General features: G+C 36.8%; 1 protein-coding gene across 1 annotated transcript in view; it reads left to right on the top strand.

Moving 5' to 3' along the window:
* The window catches only part of Birc6 (baculoviral IAP repeat containing 6), a 181,515-nt gene that overhangs the window by 41,138 nt on the left and 119,383 nt on the right, over positions 1-20,994 (top strand). Inside the window, 5 exon segments of the mRNA XM_038320792.1 lie at positions 782-840; positions 5,992-6,942; positions 6,945-7,385; positions 16,425-16,574; positions 19,736-19,961. Of these exon segments, the coding sequence (XP_038176720.1) occupies positions 782-840; positions 5,992-6,942; positions 6,945-7,385; positions 16,425-16,574; positions 19,736-19,961 (1,827 nt within the window).

Raw genomic sequence — 20,994 nt, 5'->3', positions numbered from 1 at the left:
CTCTACAAGTTCAAGTTCAATTTGACTAACTGCCATTCTCTTTTACTGTTTTGCTTGTTTTAAGTTACTTCCAGTCACAGATTCACATACCTATAAATGTTGCAAAGATTTAGAGGTTTCCTTCCACACAAAATTCTTTACTGTAGACATTCATTTAATGATTTATAATCGTTTATCAGTTATTTATCAAACTTAAATATCACATTTCTTTTTAGTTTGTATATTGCTTGTGTTTGGTTTGTGTAATGGTTGTTTTAACATTGCTTTTCAGTGCTGGGGTTATAGCTCAGTTTTTTCTTAATGTTTTAAATGTTTTATTTTAGGTACGTGAGTGTTTTGCCTGTGTGTATGTATGTGCACCACATGCATGTCGAGTGCCCGTGGAGGTCAAAAGAGGGGATTAAAGCTCTCAGAAAATTGAACCACCATGTATGTGGGTGCTGGGAAGTGAACCTGGGTTCTCTTTAAGAGCAAGAAGTGCTCTTAACCAATGAGCCATCTCTCCAGTCCCTAGTTCAGAGTTAACAGTCTTTGAGTAGAACACATAGAGCTCTAAGTTTGATCCTCAGCATTGCCCCTACTATAGCACAAGAGACTAGCCACACACAGCCATGCTGTGTCTTGTTGCTTTCTTATGTGATGTATGTTGTTTTTTGGGGTGCTGGGGATTGAACCCAAGGTCTTATACATGCCAGGCTCTTATACTGTAGCTGATATATATCTATAGCCAATAAGGTACAACAATTTTTTTTTAAGTTTAAATTGTTCTTTGTCTTTTAAGCGATGATTTATTGGAGGATTCAGACAGCGAAGAGCATTCCAGATCAGATTCTGTGACGGGTATGTAATAATGTTAGATAATGTATTATATATATCCTTATACAGTTCAAAGTAAATCTTAAAACTAATTGATTCTTAATTTCTTAGTGAAATTGGAGATCTTTACTGATACAATATTTTCAGTTTTCTGTGTTTTTTAGAGATTTTCAATTAAGTATAAGAACATTGTGTTCTCTAATTCAAATTTAAATGAGAAACAACTTTTTCATTCAAAGGAAATAAAGTATTAGGTATATTAAATCTTTGTCACATTTACCAGGGGATGAAAATTGTGCTTATTTGTATGCTATAGTCTGTTAAATAAGTGTAACGTTTAAATAAAAGTTCTTGATATACACAAAAGCTGAAACTGTGAAGTCATAGGCATTGTGGTGTCAAGTAGATGTTGCCTTGCTTGTTCATAAAATAATAAGGTAAAGTAACATGGTTCATGTAGCCCAGGCTGGCCTGGAGTTTGCTATGTAAGCTTAGACTAATAATGAACTCTGTGGTCTTCTTGCCTTAGCCTCTTCAGTGTTGGATTGCAGATGTGTGTCAACATATGACTTGCACATGTCATGTTTTTAAATATAGGTGTGCATCTCAAAATAATTTTATTATATTACATTTTTTTCTTTGTGGACACATATATGTTTGAGTATACTCATCTCTGCATATACCTGAGGCAACTGCAGGTGGATGTGTTGAATGTCTTTGCTTTTTTTCTACCTTAGTTTATAAAATATTCTCAGTTTCTCTATCTCTCTGTGTCTCTTTGTCTTTGGTTTTTCAAGACAGGATTTCACTGTGTAGCCCTAACTGTCCTGGGAACTCACTCTATAGATTAGGCTGGCCTTGACCTCACAGAGATCTGCCTTTCTCTGCCTCCCAAGTGCTGGAATTAAAGGTGTAGACCACCACCGAAACATTCTTTTACTAAACTGGGAGGTTATCTATTTGACTCTGCTAGCTGGACAGAAAACTGTGGAGTTCCACCTGTCTATGTGCCCCCAGTGTTGGAGTTACAAATAGATACTCCTGTTCTTGGCTTTTACATGGGTGCTGGGAATCTAAACTTAAATTATCAGGATTGTACATCAAGCCTTACACCACTTGAGCCATCTGTTATTGCTCTAGCACGTTAGAGTGTCAATCCCAATCTACTTATTATTACAGTCAAATTATATTTCTTAAACTGTAAAATAACAATATTTAACATATGTAATATATAGGGATAAAATAACTGCATATAAATAATTGTACACAGTACCTGAGAAATGCTCAGTTTTTAAAAAGTGATAGTTATTGTGACTGTGACTGTAACTTAATGTCATGTCATGGGATTAATAGCACTTAACATTTGCTGGGCATTCTGGCACATGCCACAATCTGTCATGGCTGTAATTAGGGTGATTGCTAATAGTTTTAGCCTGGCTGACCGACACAGCAAGACTGTTTCACCCCTCAGGTAATACCTGCATTAGGACTGTATTCTTCCTCATCTTCTGCCATTATGTTTTTTCTGTGCTTGTTGATTTTCCACATTGGCTTAGTATGTATTTCAGTTTCTTAAACCCATAAATTTAGTATATATTCTTTTTTTTTTTGGGACAGGATCTCATGTAGCTCTGACTGATTTGGAACTTGCTATATAGATTAGACTAGCCTTGAACTCACAGTTTTGAGCTTCTGTCTCGTGAGTGTTGGGATCAGAGTTGTGTAGTGCTTTCCAGGGTCCTTATGGTATATTCTTGTTGGTACATGTGATAAATTTTTTTTAAAGATTTTATTTATTTTTATGTATACAACATTCTGCCTCCATTATGTCTGCAGGCCAGAAGAGGGTGCCAGATCTCATTACAGATGTTTGTGAGCCGTTGTGTGGTTGCTGGGAATTGAACTCAGGTCCTCTGGAAAACAGTCAGTGCTCTTAACCACTGAGCCATCTCTCCAGCCCCATGTGATACATTTTTAAAACAAATGTTGTCTTTAAATAAAATTAAATGATCATGGAGTAAGGGATAAAATCCTTCCAGTTTAAAAATTTTATAATCCTTTTTTTGTATTTAATATGTGTAGTGTACACGAGTGTGAGTTCATGTGTGTGGAGGCCAAACACCTACAGTGATTTTTTTTCTTTTGAGATAGACTCTCTCTTTGACTTAAAGTTTACCAATTCTAAGCTAGACCATTTAGTGAGTGAGCCCTGGGAACCTGCTTGTCCTGGCCTCCCCAGTGCTGGTTGCAAATCTACTTGCATGCCTGGCTTATTTAACATGGGTTCTGGGGATTGAATTCATGTCTCTCATGCTTTCTTATAAGATAGATACTTTTTATTGACTGAGCCATCTTCCTAGCCCTAGTTAATTTCTTCATTTGAGGGATTGCAAATGGGCTATTCTTTCATAGGAAGATACATTTTTGTGAGACTAATTTTAAATATATAGGTTCTAACCTATCCCTCCACCCCCCCTTTGGTTTTTCAAGACAGGGTTTTCCTGTGTAGCATTGACTGTCCTAACTCTGTACACCAGGCTGGCCTTGAACTCACAGAGATCTGCCTGCCTCTGCCTCTGGAATTATAGGCATGGTCACCACTGCCTGGCAACCGTATGTTTTTATATCATTAACTTTTTGGAGAATCATGGTGTAAGCATATCTAAACTTTTGATAATTATAAGAGATGTAGTCTTATCTTGTAGCATCTTAAAAATTTTAGGTGCCATTTCAGAGATTTACAACTCTGAGTGATTTGTTTGAGTGACATAGTTCAAAGAATTATAGAATGTATTAACCTCAAAATTATGAGTACACAATAAGAGGCGTCTGTTTTTTGGTTGAAGATTGTAAGTTTTGAAAGTTCCTAGTTAATTTCAAAGAGAAAGGCTTTTTTGACTGAACCATGTATAAGAATTAAGGAAACATGACTTCTCATGAAGACTGCAAAGAAGGGTTGGCATGAGAATTGAGTACAAATTGAACTTCAACTTTAGGAAAGAGCCAAGACAAAATCCATTTGCTTAGCTCAGGAAGTATGACTGTTGGAAACTGTGGCTTTGATACTACTTACGAAAGTGAGCTACAGAAGAATTACTCAGAGTGATTGGAAAGTATTGCATTGCAGGTATGTTGCATAAAAATAGTTATTATGTGGTCTTGTTGGTTTCTAGAAATTCTGAGTTAAGGGTCTGGCTGTTGTTCAGTGGCAGAGTAGTTGCCTGACATGCATGGGGTCATGTTATTCCAGGGTACTGCAAACAAAATTGAAGGAGGAGGAATAGAGTTATAGGTGTCAGATTTTCTCAACGAATTACCCTATTTCCCATATGTGCATTGAGTATTTATAATAGGAAGTAGAAAAGTAGGACCATTTACTGTATTTTTCTGTTGTATATTTATTTTCTAGTTCTTTGCTTTCTTTGCGCAGGGTCTACACTGTATCCTAGCTTGTCTTAGAGCTCTTAATATAGCCTAGACTGGCTTCATCTCAGAGTAATCTTCCCAGCTCAGTCTCTTGAATCTTGGGATTACAGCAGTGAGCCACCCAACCTAGTCTATTATTTCCTTTTCAACAGTTTTACTATACATGCCGTTTACTTTCAGTATTGTCTTAACTTTGTGTATTTTGTGGATTTATTTGCTTTAATATATAAATAGATTAAAACTATTCTATTTGAACAATTTCACAACTTTAAAAAGTCAATTAATTTTTTTAGTTTAGTCCAACAAATAGGTAAGCATCTTCAGGATATATTATACATAATGAGAACTATAAAAACACTTTATTTTTTACTCAGAGTTTCCAGTCTGAGAAAGTAGATATAAGACAATGCTATGTATTGAAGTGGCTGTTTGTTATTCTAGATACAGATATGGAAGGAATGAACAGTCCGGTTTTTCTGCTTCAGTTATAAAAGATTTCAGTGGGAGAGGCTAGTAGTAGTATGTGATGTGATGTGTCCCAGATAACGGGATATCCTGGCTGACACTGTACGTGAGCTTTAAAGGGACTCTGCTGGTATATAACAGAACACCTCGGTGGTCCACTGAGTCCTTACTTACCACTTGCTTGTACATCTACACACTTCATTTAATATTCTCTTGACTCTTCCTGCCTAATTATAAAAGCAGTTCTAATTTTTCTTTATTTTTGCCTAGCAGAGTTGTTTTTACATTGTTGTTACTATTACATATTATTATTATTATTATTATTATTATTATTATTATTTTATTTATTTTTTGGTTTTTTGAGACAGGGTTTCCCTGTAGTTTCTAGAGCCTGTCCTGGAACTAGCTCTTGTAGACCAGGCTGACCTCGAACTCAGAGATCCGCCTGCCTCTGCCTCCCGAGTGCTGGGATTAAAGGCGTGCGCCACCACTGCTTGGCTTACCTATTATTGAAAAATTAAAAAAAGAACAAAAATAAAAACCAAGATTGGTTGAAAGAATTTTCAGTTTGGTGTTAGATTACCTAAGTAGATGATTGACTGTTGTCTCTGGTGGGATTTTGTCTATACATGACTGTCAGTATTGTGAAGCAAGAGAGAAGAAAGAAGACTTGAGATCATAGTGTTTTTCTTAAGTATTTAAGAGAGCGCATAAATTACAATGCACAAATAGTGTTGCATCTCTTTTGGTTTAGAATTGAAGTCCAGAAATTCTATTCTTTTAATATAATTTTAAAGCAATGATAAATATAGTAATTTTCTTTACCTTTCCATGCCTCAAAAATCATTTTTTCTTTAGTTTTGTAAAGAATGTATTTGAGCTGAAAATAATTTTGAATTTTTTGAATAGTTTTTTTTTTATATTCTTACATAGAGTTATCTGAGATTTGATTAAGTTTCTTTTAAAATACTTGAAATTTAAAAACCACTTAATTTTGTATGTGTATATATGTATGGGCACATGCATAGGTGTGAAGGCCAGAGGGGCCGCTTGCGGGAGTTAGTTTTCTTCTGCCATGTGTGTCCCAATGATGGAGCTGGGTCTTGCTGGGGGGCAAGTGTAATTACCTGTTGATCTGTCTTGTAGCCATAAAATACTTTAAATTCTTGTCTTTGATATAATGCATAGACCAGATGAATTAGGAAAAAAGCTCATTGAAGTACTAATTGCGATTAACATCACCAAGGCCGCTTGCTGCATCTAATGTGTTGTTTGTTTTCAAAGGGCATACATCACAAAAGGAAGCCATGGAAATAAGTCTTGATATAACAGCACTCAGCATTCTCCAACAGCCAGAAAAACTGCAGTGGGAGATTGTGGCAAACGTGCTTGAGGATACTGTTAAGGATCTTGAAGAACTTGGGGCAAATCCTTGCTTAACAAACTCTAAGAGTGAAAAGACAAAGGAGAAGCACCAGGAGCAACACAACATTCCCTTTCCATGTTTATTGGCTGGAGGTTTATTAACATATAAATCTCCCGCTACCTCACCCATTAGTAGTAATTCCCACAGGTCACTGGATGGTTTAAGCAGAACTCAGGGCGAAAGTATATCAGAACAAGGGTCAACTGACAATGAATCCTGCACAAATTCAGAACTGAATTCTCCTCTGGTAAGGAGGACTTTGCCTGTTTTACTTCTTTATAGTATCAAAGAATCTGATGAGAAAGCAGGAAAAATCTTTTCACAGATGAACAATATTATGAGTAAAAGTTTGCACGATGACGGTTTTACGGTTCCACAGATTATTGAAATGGAACTGGATAACCAGGAGCAGTTGTTGTTGCAGGATCCTCCTGTGACTTACATTCAGCAGTTTGCAGATGCAGCAGCCAGCCTCACCTCTCCAGATTCTGAGAAGTGGAACTCTGTGTTACCCAAGCCTGGGACTTTGGTTCAGTGCTTGAGGCTACCAAAGTTTGCAGAGGAGGAGACTCTTTGTATAGACTCCATAACTCCTTGTGCTGATGGAATTCATTTGTTGGTAGGACTGCGGACATGCTCTGTTGAATCGTTGAGTGCAATAAATCAAGTCGAGGCCTTGAATAATTTAAATAAATTAAACTCTGCACTATGTAATAGACGGAAAGGTGAGCTGGAGTCCAATCTTGCTGTAGTGAATGGTGCAAATATTAGTGTGATCCAACACGAGTCACCAGCAGATGTACCAACTCCTTTATCATCAATCCGGAGCGGAGGAATGTTAGTGGTGGATATTTAGTTCTTTACAAAATGAATTATACCACTCGAATAGTGACTTTAGAAGAGGAGCCAGTAAAAATCCAACATATCAAAGATCCCCAGGACACAATTACCTCGCTCATATTGCTTCCACCAGATATACTGGATAATCGAGAGGATGACTGTGAAGAGCCTGCTGAGGACATGCAGTCAACCTCAAAGAATGGGATTGAAAGAGAAAAGAAGTCTGACATTTCTACTCTTGGACACCTGGTGATAACCACTCAGGGAGGATATGTGAAAGTATTAGACCTTTCAAACTTTGAAATTTTGGCCAAAGTGGAGCCTCCCAAAAAGGAGGGCACTGAAGAACAGGATACATTTGTTTCTGTCATTTACTGCTCAGGCACAGATAGGCTGTGTGCGTGCACCAAAGGTGAGCTGTTGGCTTGATTCTTCTCAGTATTTTTATGTGGCATTTGTCTATGTACATACCTACTGTAAATTTTAGGTCTGTGTTGAGAGAGGATTCTTTTTTGTTTTTAAATAATGTAGTGGTCCATTTCCCTACTATTTTTACTGACCTTAATTTTTTCTTTATTTTATTTTTAAAACTTCTCCCATGCAAGAAATCTATTTGTGAGTAACTTAGGAAGTCATCAGAAAGTATCTTTCTAGCTGAATACAAAGCTTTACTTGGGACCCTAAAACTCTAAGGTCATGAGTTCAAGGCCACCCTGGATTGTGTAGCAAGAAAGATCTTTGCTTAACTTTATGAAACATGTATCCTGATATTTTTCTGAATACTGACTCTGCCTACATTTGTGGACCTAGTTTCTTCAGAAAATAGGATAGACGCCCTATCCAAGATGTGACAACACACTTGACATAAGCTACTTAAAGGAGAAAGGACTTAATTGGGCACATGGTTTCAGAAATTTAGTTTGTTACTGTTAGGAACGTATGACTGAACAGGAAAACTTGTGTCATGGCACATACAAAGCAAGAGTGTGTGTGTATGTGTGTGTGTGTAAGGTGAGGGAAGAGAGAATGATTATATAGCCTGTGGTTCTTTCATTCTAAAGGGACCCCTACATTCAGGACAGTTCCCCACCTCTACTCCTTTGTGCAAATGCTCTCATAGATGCACTTACAGATGCTTTTTCAATTTTTAGGCATCGCTTAATACTGTCAAGTTGATTAGCTGTCACAGTCTATTGCTTAGGCTCATTATATTTAAATAATGTATATAAAGTTTCTAGCACAGATTACGTCTGGAAAAATAAAGAACTTAGCAATTACTTGGCAATTAATCCTTAGTTTTATAAAGTGTTAAGATGTTTGATTCTCTTTACTCATAATCTTTGGTTGATAAAAAATTAGTTTCGCAACATTTGAGGCTCTATTGGACTAACATTTCTCCATATATTTGTGTAAATCAAGTAACTGTACAACAGATTTTGACAAGAATTACTGAACTTTTGAGGCATAACAAATACTGTTTGTTATTGGTAGGTTAGTTGGAATTGTAGGGCCACAAAATTTTTGACACTTAGATGATTAAAGCTAAGACTTGGTGGATTTGGGAAAAATTTCACTCATTCTCTGTCTGTGCTTTAGGTTAAGTAGATTACCAGGGCTTAGCCAAAGAGGTTAGTAGCTAGTGTATTGATTTGGTTCAGATTGCATTTTTGAGCTACATCCAATGGGAAAAAGTATTCAAATTGCATTAAAATAAAAGTAAGCTGATAAACAGTATGAGCAGTTCAGCATACCTTTTGAATGATACAAACTTTAAAGTATGGGTAAGACTTGAGAATATCTCTTTTAAGTCCTATAAGGTTCTGAGGAATTTTAGCTTACTGATCACATGTGTCAGTTTGTTACTCTGCCAGTGATCATATCAAGTTTATAATGCATATGCTTTTTAGTAGAGCCCATTTTCCAGATTAGTAAACTAAGTAAAGGAGAGTTCAGTAACTTGTTCTTATTACAGAGCTAATGAATGGTAGAGAGGATTCTAAGCTAGTTGGTTTGTTGTCTGAGTCTTTTGAACTATGTATACACTTCATTGTCAGAGTATAGCAAAAGCTGAGGACTCTTAAAATGAATTCTTTGTAGTGTTCAATATGGAAGATCTGAGAAGTTGTCATCTTGCCATAAATCATTTAATATGATGGTTGAGTGGTTTGGCCCGGGCACATGCTTGTAAGATACTAGTATTTGTAGAAATATAGTAAGGGTTTAATTATTTCAGTTGTTTAATTGTATATAATTTAGTAAGCATGATATATTCTTAGAGTTGGGATAGCAGGGTTCCCAGGAAGCAATCTCTTGTAATGAGTTAATTTTTCTGAGTGTCCCTTGAACTCTCCAACGCTGGGATTTTAGGTGCTAACAGGACCAACTGCTGGAGAACTAAAGCAAGCATCCTTGCCCTATGTGTGAGCTGGTATGAGTTGTCATCCCAAGGCTGATGTTGAGTCCTAAAATCCAACTCTCCGTCTCCATTGAGGCAGTCTCAGTTGCATCCAGATCTTGATCAACTAGTCTAGCTAACCAGCTTGTTCGAAGTGTCTTTTGTCCTCTGCCTCCTGAGCATTAAAATTACAGGTGACACCATACCCATCGGATGATCATAAGTTCTGCATCCAAACTCCATCCTCATTGCTTTGTTGGCAAACTCTTTACCTACTTAGCCATTTCCTCAGCTACTGGAACGTGCTCTGTAGACCAGGCTGGCCTTGAACTCAGAGAGATCTACATCTACCTGCCTCTGCCTTCCAAGTGCTGGAATTAAAGTGGAATTAAAGGCACGTGACACCACATCTGGCGTCTAAAATTTTTTTTTCCTTTCTTTCGAGACAGGGTTTCTCTGTGTAACAGTCCTGGCTGTCCTGGAACTCACAACCTGTAGACCAGGTTGGCCTCGAACTCACAGAGATCCATCTGCCTGTCTCCGCAAGTGCTGGGGATTAATAACCACCACCACCCAGCCTAAAAATTTTATAATTAAATGATTGTAACATGAACAAAAACTAGAAGTTACACATTGTTATTGAATTACCATTATAATATTTGATACATCTATATAATATTGAGTAATATTTAAATAATATTAAACATATTTATGCCTTATTCATCATTTCTTTGTGGGGAAAACTTTGAAGTCCTTTGTTCTGGTTCTTTGACATGTTCATATGTGATGTTATGTGCAACATAGTGTATAGTAGTTACCCAGAGCTGCTTCCTGCTGTATTAGTGTTCATTGATCTCACATTTCTCTCTTTCCTGTCCCTGGCCTCTGTAACTACGATTTTGCTGTGAACTTAACACGAGATGAACTTTTTTAGATTTTACATGAGTCATTCTCAATGAGGTACTTTTCTGATTTATTTTGCTTAATATAATGATCTCTAGTTCTACCCATGTCATATTATTATTATTATTATTATTATTATTATTATTATTATTATTATTATTATTTGCTTATTTTGAGACAGGTTTTTTTCTGTGTAATAGCTCTGGCTTGTCCTGGAACTCACTCTGTAGTTCAGGCTCGCCTCAAACTTACAGAGATCTGCCTGTCTCTGCTGGGAGACAACTTACACCATTACTTCCCAGCTAAAATCTGCTTTTTCATTTTTATGTTCATTGGTGTTTTTCCTGTGTGTATGCCTGTGTAAGTGTGTCCGGGTCCCTGGAACTGTAGTCACAGACAGCTGTAAGCTGGTGCTGGGAGTTGAACCCTTGTCTTCTGAAAGAGCAGTCAGTGCTCTTAACCACTGAACCATCTCTTCAGCCCCCATGTCATTTTAAATGACAGATTTCATTCTCTTATATTGCCGAGTACTATATATGTGCCAGATTTTTTTTCTTTGATTCATGAGTTTAAGGGCACTTAGGTTGTTTCCATTTCTTGGGCTATGGTAAATTCAGTATTTCCATGAATATGGGTATGAAATGTCTCTTTGACAAAATGATTTCCTTTGGTGGTAATTTACCCAGTAGTAGAATTACTGGAGTGTATTTGTGCTTCTGCAATGAAAGTATTTTGGGTAACCTCCATCCTGCGCCCCCTCTCTCTGTGTGTGCTCAAACTCTCTCCTTTTCCACCGTATGGGTTTCTGGGGTTGAACTCTTGACTTGTCAGGCTTGACAGCAAGTGTCTACTCACTGAGCCAGCTCACCGGCTCCCATACTCTATGGGTATTTTCTTGCATGTATGTCTGTATACTACATTCATGCAGTACCTGAGGAGGCCAGAAGCTCTCCTGTGACTGGAGGGTTGTGAGCTGCCACGTTCTCTGTAAGAGCAACCAGTGAGTGTTAATTGTTGCTCTGTCTCTTTTTTCCCCATTGAGTGTTTGGAATTCCTTATATATTTTTGTTTTTATTATGTATGCATTCCACATATTCTCACAGATTCTATGTGTTGGGTCTGTGCTCTGTTGAATGTTTTTTACTTTTTCTTTGTAGCACTGGTTGTTCTAGAATTTGCTAGTTAGACCAAACTGGCCTTGAACTCAAGAGATCTGACTGCCTGTGGTTCCTGAGTGCTGGGATTAAAGGTGTGCACCATCACGCCTGGCGATGATTCTTATTGTTATGTAGTAGCTTTTTAATTTTATGTAATCTCATTTGTTTATTTTCCCATTTATTTCTTTTGCTTTTGGGTCTGATCTCAGAATTAAACCTTGTCTCATTTCAGTGTTCTAAAACAGTTCTCCTTTGTTTTGTTCTAGTACTTTTCATACTTTTGAGCTTTTTGGTTATTTTTACTTTTTTATTTTTTTGAGATAAGATCTTATTCTGTAGCTCAGACATGACTGGAATATACTATGTAGTCCAGGCTAGCCTCAAACTCAGACATTTTTCCTCCTTTAGCCTCCGATGTTGTGTACATTTAAGTATAATTCTCTTTGAGCTGGTACTTACAATTGATAAGAGATAGTGGTTTATATTTACTCTGCATTTGGACATCTACTTTCCCACAAGCCATTTATTGAAATGATCATACTTTAGTTTATGTACTTTGCATGTTTTTGAAAATCAGTTGGTTGTAGCTATATGGATTTATCTTATGTGTTCTATTGGTTTATGTGTCTTTTATTTCAGTATCATACTGATTTGATTACAACATTTTTGTATTACGTTTTGTTGTTTTGTTTGTGCTTTTGCATATACCCCTGTGCTCATGGAGGCCAGAGGTGAATGTTTGCTATTCTGTACTGTGGTTCTTTTGGTAGAGGATCTCTCGACCTGAAACTAGTTGAATCATGATTAAGCTCCAGTGATCCTTCTGTCTCTATGCATGGAGTTGGGGCAGATATGGGGATAGACCCTACTATTTCTTACACCCTGCTACTGAATTTTCTTGTCCTTTGCTGAATTGAGCCCTTTACATTATATAACTACCTTCTTTACTGCTTTTTACTTTTTTAAAATTTTATTGGTATTGTTATAACACTCCTGCTTTCCTCTGGATTGCATTTGCATGGGACATTTTACTCATTTCATCACTGTTAGTCAAAGTGCATAGAGGTATAGTGGATCTCTGTAAAGTGACATAGAGTTTAGTCCTTTTCTCCCATTTAGTCACCATGTGTCTTTAATCAGATAATTTCATCAATTTATAGTAAAGGCAATTAGTATAAGTAAGACCTTACAGCTATTACGCTACTTCTTTTCTAATTTTGTTGTATTTTTTTCTTAAATTGTCCTATAGTCTCTTTTAGTGCTTTAATGAGCTACTTGAGTTGTGTGTTCTGATTAATTGCTCCATTTTGGTTTGCTTATTATGGAGACTGATGTTGTTGTTACTTTAAGATTTGTGGGGAACAATTTTGATTATAAAGTTGTTTTGAAACGGTAGCAAGTTCACAGGATTGTATGAATAAGAACAGGAGCCATTGAGGTGGCTCATTGTGCAAAGACACTTGCTAGCCAAGCCTGGTGAGCTGAGTTTGATTCCTGTAACCCACATGTAGAAGCAGAGAGCCAATTCCTTAGAGTTGCCCTCTGACTTCCACATGTGTCCATGGTGTGGCATGTGCACTTACATGAACAGGCACACACACAGACAACAAATAAATGTAATAAAAATTTAAAAAAAGGAATAAGAACAGAAATAATATCTATAAAAACGGATGCAGTTGCATTCCATTCCTGTCTGTATTTTTTAGAAGCTATCTTGTTTTACGTTTTTGTATTGACTTGGATTTGTATAACTACTGCTCTATTAATTTTTATGCCTTTCTTTCTGTTTTTTTTTCTTAATTATCTTTTTATTTTTTTATTTTGGAGCCCCTCCTTTAGCTTTTGTGATAGAATGTGTTTGAGGTAGAAGCTGTGGTGGCAGATTCCTTGAATCTACCTTTATCTACATCAAGGCCAACCTAGGCTGTATAAGAAGGCATACAGCAGAACCACTATCACCACCACTACCAACAAAAACTTACCTGTTAAATATATATTCTTTCAACTTTTGTTTGGATGGCAAAGTATTTCTCCTTTATTTATAAAAGTTAGCTTTTATATATACAGTATTGTTTGAGATTTTTTTCTCCTTTCAGATCTTTGAATCTTGCTCTTCACGTTTCTAAAGTTTCTGTTCAAGCAAGCAGAGTGTGGTGGTGCATGCCTTTAATTCTAGCAGGTAGATTTGAGACCAGTCTTGTTTCATAGTGTTTTCTAGGGCTACATAGTGGACTCTGAAAACAAAACAAAAAACCCTTATATTTCTGTTGAGAAGTCAGCAGTCAAGTAAATTCTAAGTTGTGATGGCACATCTGTTTGTTGTTTCATTTCTCTTAGAGTCATGAGAACCTTCACCCTTCATCTGTGAGAGATTGATTATATAATGTCTTGGGGTTGAATTGGTTAGATTTGATTGGTGACTTTTGACCTTTTTGTATCTGGATATTTGTTTTTAAAATAAATCTCATATCCTTTTCACATTCTTAGATCTTTCTTGAACTCCCAATACCTTAAATAGTTGCTCCTTTATACTATCCAAAATTCCTCCCTTTTCCATTCCTTTTCCTCTCAAATTGTTGTCTATTTTAGGTAGCGTGTCTTTGAACTCAGTAATTCTTTTGTTTCATCTGTGCTGTCATGATTTAATTGTAGTTGGTCAATGGTAGTGCTTGCCTTTATTCCCACACTCAGGAGGCAGAGATAGGCAGAGCTCTGTGAGTTTGAGGCCAGCCTGGTCTACAAAGTAGAAACTGATCTACAGAGTCTACACAGAAAAACCCTGTCTCAAAAAAGTAATAATAATAATTTAACTGAGTAAAGTCTTCAGATCAAACATTTTTAAAGTTTTTTTTTAATCTCTGTTAGACGTTGGACATGTTGGTTTTAAAGATTTATTTTATTATTTTGGATTATGTGTCTGGGAATGCTGTTGTGCTTCAAGGGCAGAGACATCAGATTCACTGGAAGTGGCATTACAGGGAGTTGTGAGGACATAGATGCTGGGAATGTGTCTCCAACCCTGTTCTAGAGCCACAGTTACTCAAGCCCTTTGCATGGTTTTCTTACAGCCATTTATTATTAATTAATAGTTTGCATGTGCAGCTCTCAGTTTGTTGTTTGAGTTCATTGAACTGAGCAGATATGTGGGATAATGTTTTCTGTCTAATAGGGAAGTTTCCCTCACCTGTTTCTGCCTCTTGAGTGCTGAAATTAAAGGCGTATGCCATCACAGCCAGCTCCTTTTCCCCTCTCATTCAGCAAGTATGGGGTAATCTTTCTTGGTCCATCGTAATTCATGGCTGGGCATTTAGTATTACAGAAAGTCAGTCTGGTTTGTTCTCCTTAAGGATTGTTACTCAGTGTATTTTGTAGCTCAACAGACTCTAAAGTTTGTTTTCTTTGCAGTGTATTGTTACAGGTGACTGTCCTCATTTTCCTTTCCTTTGGGAGTTTTTATTTTTAAGCATTGTTTGTTTATGTTAATTTAAATTTTATACATGTGTAATGTATTTTGATTATAATCACAGCCTCCCATAGTATCCTATCTTATCGCTTCTTCCTCCTCTTTGTACCTCCTTTTTCCCTAAAAGGTCACACCTACTTTCACACATGCTTGCACACATGCAAACACGTCCTCCCTTCCTCTTGACAGGTCATACACACATATATACACACTCTTCCTCCTGACTTTATTTAGGGTTGCTTTGCTTGGATGAGGGTGGGTTGGAGGGAGGCTTGTTTCTTACCTACTGTTTCTGTGTCAGCATACCTATAGTGTTCAGCCGGCTTGTTGTGTTTCACAACCTTATGCCGTGTCTGTGTTTCTCTGACTTTATTTTCTGATGGAATTCCTCAGGTCTCTTGCATTGAAGTGGAGGCTTAGGCTGATTGACTTGGGGCCTCTTTGGTGGTTGCTGACCATGTGTGAAGAGTCTGAGTGGGTTATGTGGGGGAGAGTTTACCCTCTCCATGGTGCTTCTCTTGCTACTTGTTATTTTGTTAGTCATCTGGTTTTTCAGTGCTTTGCTTTCTCCATACTTAAGGACTGTAACCTTATGTAGAAGGCCTTGTTGGCTTCTCACTTGAGACTAACACTTTTTACCTCTCAAAGCTCTGTAGGTCAAGTTCCCTTAGGAAGTAGCATGAATTGGCGGATTTTCATGACTTCCGTCACCTTGACTGTAGGTTTTATATATATATATTTCATTGAACATATGTATATGACAGAAAAGCTATTTGACTATGTATCCATATAAAATTATATACACGTATGCGTACACGTATAAAGTCACAGCTTTTCTATCAGAAGTTTATATAAATTCATGTTACAGTGTAATATTATTTGTAGTCATGAATTATTTAGTCTCATATTTGCTGTTTCTTTTTATTTGACAGAGATATAAAAACTAAAAATTTGATTTGGTTTTTTAAAATTTTCATTGTGAGTGCATCAGAAGTTAAGAATATTTGTTCATTTTTCTTCTGGAATTAAGAGATTGGGCTATGGATCTTAATGTACTATTGTCCTCATCTGTAAGATGATCACAGGCTTTTGGTAAAGTTTAGATTAGTCAAAGATATCAAATCATTATGTTATATAATGTAATGGATATGAGAATAAATACCTTTTAAAAATGTGTATTAGTGTTTTGCTTGCATATATGTCTGTGTGTTCTTGGAGGTCAGACAAAGGTGTAAGATCCCCTGGAACTGGAGGTACAAATGGTTGTGAGCATCCATGACTGTAATGGAAATTGAACCCAAGTCCTTTGCGTGAAGAAATGCTTTTAACTACTGGAGCATTTCTGTAGTCCTGAGATAAATATCTCTCTGCTATTTTCTTTACTATATTGTTTGTAGTTCATTGCAACTAAATTTCCAAATTCTTTGACACAGATAACTGCTGTGATGTTCTTTGTGTCAAATAGTATTAAAATAAATGAATTTAATTTTTATACTATTTTCTATGTATTGATGAAATTTTACTACACTGTAGGTGGTGAGCTTCATTTTCTCCAAATTGGAGGAACCTGTGATGATATTGATGAAGCTGATATTCTGGTAGATGGATCACTTTCTAAAGGAATAGAACCATCTTTAGAAGGTCCTAGGCCTTTATCAAATCCTTCAAGTCCTGGTATTTCAGGTAAGACACTACATTTTTAAATAATTAAGCATACCTTATAATTGTATTTATTTTCTTTTTTTTCTTTAAGTAATGAAGTCTTGATTGCACTGTTTAGAAAGACAGTCTTTGACCATACTTATTGTTATACATTATTTATTATTACCTTTTGTTAGTTGAAAAATGTTACAAACTTATTAAAGAAAGAAATTATCTTCATAGGTTCATCAGTGAGATCTGCCTAAGGGGTAAAAACATTCTCTTAAGTTTTTAAAAATCACATTTTATTTAACTGTTCATTTATTTTGTGTGTAAGTGTGCTTCTGCCACAACACTTGTGTGGAAATCAGAGGACTACTTGTAGTGGGTTCTCTCTACCATATGAGTCCCCGGATCTGAGCGCACGTTGTTAGGGTTGACAGTAGGCACTTTTTACTCACTGAGCCATTTTCTCTCAATATTTAGCTTTTAGCTTAATTAAAGAGTACAATGAGAAACAGACATTGGGACTGGAGAGAAGGCTTAACAGTAAAGATCACTTTCTGCTCTTGCAGAGGACTGGAGTTGAGTTGCCAGCACCATTGTCAACAGTTCATAGCAGCCTGTAATTGCATCTCCAGTAACTCTGATGCCTCTAGTCTCCAGGGGCACCTGTACTCACATGTACCTACTCTCATAAAGACATACACATAATTTAAAAAGATACCGAATTCAAATAAGGAAGAACATTAAATAAGTGTAGAATCAATGGAGTGGGTAATAGTCTTAATATTATATGTAATTGAATAGCTAAAAGACAGTCTTACTGAAGACATATATTAACATTGTCATTGTCCCATCGAATCCTTGTATAGCATTTTGTGTGTTTGTTGTTTATGCTGTTCTCACTGTCCATGCCCACCCCAATTCTAGGTCTGTCAATATTAGCTAGGCTGAATTCACACTTCACCTGCCTCTCCTGACAAAAGGCTAGTGGATACTGTTTAGTTTCCAGCTTGTTACTCTTGCCTTTGTTCCCATCTACACTCTGTACTGTTTTTAGAGTTAATTTTGCAAAAGAAGTAGCAATAGTATGTTAATACAAGCTTAAAATCTATTCTTGGCTTTGTTGATGTCTATGAAATGACTGGGCTGTTTCTCTAGATACAATGAATTCATGATTTTTTTTAAAAGTTTTTTTTGTTGTTGTTGTTGTTATCTGTTTCCTTAAAAGAAGTTTTACTATGTAGCCCTGTCTAGCATGGAACTTACTGTGTAGACCAGGTTGGCCTTTAACCCAGATATTCACCTGACCTTCCCTTTAGTACTGGAATAACAGGCGTACACCACCATTTCTTTTAAAAATATTTTTTAAAAAATTATTTTATGTGTATATTACCTACATATATGTTTGTGTACCAGCACCACATGCATACATGGTGCTATCAGGTCCAGAAGAGGGCATTACATCCTATGCAACTGGAGTTGTAGACAGTTGTCGCTCCCATATGGATGGTCTGAGAAGATCAGCAGTGTTCTTAACTATCTCTCCAGCCCCAACTTAGTGATTTGTTAAGTATATAATTGTTTCATGGTCTTGACAAACAAAAATGCAACAGCATTTGGTTCCCTTTCCCTTTTTCGGTCACACTTTGTCCAGTCCATGGTTTTTCCTCCTACTCCCCACTGCTATGGATCAAAGCCTATGCTTTATATATGTCAAAGTTCTCTTTCACTGAACTGTGTTCTTTTCCTTGTACTAAGCCTTTTACTTCTCCGTCTACATATGCAGTTAATCCTTCTGTGCTTCTATAACTCTTAGCAAGCATGCACCACAGTTTATCTTCCTACCCTACTGCTTAAAAGAAGTTTAAGCCAAGCTTGGTGGCACATGTATTTAACCACACTATTCAGAAGTCAGAGGCATAGGCCAGTTGATCTCTATGCGTTCCAGGCCAACCAAGGGGACATAGTGAGATCTCAAAAAAGGGGGTGTGGGGCTGGACAGTTGGCTCAGAGGTTAAGAGTATTTATTATTTGCTTTTGCAGCCAACCTGGGTTTGATTTCCAGCACCTACACAGTGACTCAAAACAACCTGTAACCCCAGTTCCAGAGGATCTGACACCCTCTTTTGACCTCCACAGGAACCAGGCACATAAGTTGTATACATACATATATGCAGGCAAGCATTCATACACATAAATATTTGATAAAATAAATTTTAGCAAAGCATTTGATAAAAAATACTTTAAAAAGCAGTAAATAAAAGAAGCTTAAGGCCAGGCAGTGGTGGTGACACACACCTTTAATCCCAGCACTCTGGAGGCAGGGGCAAGGAGGTCACTAAGTTCAAGGCTAACCTGCTCTATAGAATGAGTTCCAGGGGCTACACAGAGAAACCTGTCTGGTGCCTGGGGGAGCTTAAGACTTTTTCAATGAAAAATGTGTTTTAACAGTTAGATGTAGTAGTATACAGCTGTAACACCTTGAGAGTCTGAGTCTAGAGTACTGTGATGTGGAGGCTGATTTTGTCTACCTGCAATTCAGTTCCTCCCCTTTATCCCTCCTCATAGAAGATGTTGAACACATTCCAAATAGGAGTAATGTCTGAAGTTGGTATATGTTCTTTATAGTTCTTTACAGTTTTACATTTTGATGTTTCTGTCTTATATATAAAGTAAATTCTTGATGAACACTAGTTAATTTAGTTAACTTTAGGAACTAGTAGCATAGAATGTGGTCACTTTCACTTTATTTAATACTGGCGTGTCTAGAAGTTGTCACAGAAGAGAAGAAATAGTTTAATCTTTATGTTTGTAAATGTTTATTGCTGTCAGAATAGCCTTTGACTGTTGTTTTAAATTTAATTGATTATATAAAAGGGCATTTCTTATGTAATTGCTGGTACCTTGCATTTGCTTTGTACATAGCATGTTATAAAAATTAATCGCTGATCTAAGTTAGATGGGTTGCATTTTAATACCATATTTACCCATTTCTAACAGACTGGGTTTGGGTGTGCTGACTGAGCTGTCCCATGGCCAGTGCTAATTAGTGTGGAGTAGAGATTCCTTAGCCTGCTTTATTTGCTTTTATATATTTGGCATGTCGTATTTTGAATAGAAAAAAAGCATGAATTAAAATAACTTCTTTTCCTTTTCTTTTTAAATCTGTTTCAAATACTACATTCACTGCTGTTAAGGAGTTGATTTATTGGTGGACCAGCCTTTTACACTTGAAATCTTGACATCTCTAGTAGAGCTAACTCGATTTGAGACACTGACTCCACGATTTTCAGCTACTGTTCCTCCATGTTGGGTAGAAGTTCAGCAAGAACAGCAGCAAAGAAGGCACCCTCAGCACCTGCATCAGCAGCACCATGGAGATGCTGCTCAGCACACCCGCACTTGGAAATTACAGACCGACAGGTACTGGGCTCCTCCAAGGAGCCTTAGATTTGTTAGATGTAGCATGTAATTCCCAGCTATGTTACTATTTCTCTTAGTATTTTAGTATTAATCACTTTTCTCCTTTATGTTTATTATTTGATTTTGAATATTCTTAAACTGTTTCATGTTGTAGGATAATATACCGAGAGAATCTATTATTTGTTATTTGATTACTTAGTCCACAGATTTCTTTAGCAAATATTTAAAAACTTGTGTGCAGAAACAGGCACTGTCGTAGACACTAGTACTATGATTTTTGTAAAAGTCACATTTTAGTGGGCATCAGACAGTGAGCAGATATATCCTATGCTGTAATCATAGTTAGAGATGTTTGTGATTAGACTAGCTGTGGGGTGGAGGGGGAAGAATACACATGAATGCACATCAAGCACATGGGCAACAGAGAGCATCCTTAGAAAGCCCTGTATAGAGATACTGATTCAGGGGCAGTGCAAGTTTAAAGCCCTGACATAGTATATGTTATGACTTTTAGAGTAAGAATATAGTAGAGTGGTAGAAAGTAAGGTCCAGCTTTGAACTGTAGGAGATGAGGGTGTTAGAGGCACAGGAAAGCTTTGGCAGCAATTCGTATTTCAGGATTTCTCTGAGTTTTATGTTGGGAATTAATAACAGGTAGTTATTGTTGTGGATTGTGGTGAAGGTAGGATTGTTGTGGAAGCAAAGATTTTAGTTTGGTTGCTTAACTGCAGATGTCACTTTAGAAGATGATGACAGTGATGGAGGTAGTGAAGAGAGTAGTTGGAGTCTCATAGTTTAAAGGTAGAAGGGATAGAATTTTCTTATCTATTTACCTTTGCTGTGAGAGAGGAGAATTGGTAGCAGTACAATATAAGAAGTAAGGAGTTCTTGATTCTCAGTGAAGTTTCTAGGATCCCATTTATGTATCTAAACTGGTGTCCAGTAATGTTCAGGTAATTGATATATGATAGAATCCCATATTGATGGTCATGGGCTTTGTTGTTATGGACAAATCTCAGGCAGATACAGATTG

Source organism: Arvicola amphibius, chromosome 2, assembly GCF_903992535.2.
Source record: "Arvicola amphibius chromosome 2, mArvAmp1.2, whole genome shotgun sequence".
NCBI lineage: Eukaryota > Metazoa > Chordata > Mammalia > Rodentia > Cricetidae > Arvicola > Arvicola amphibius.
Note: the sequence above shows the minus strand (reverse complement) of the source record. Positions and strands in the feature narration are given on the sequence as shown.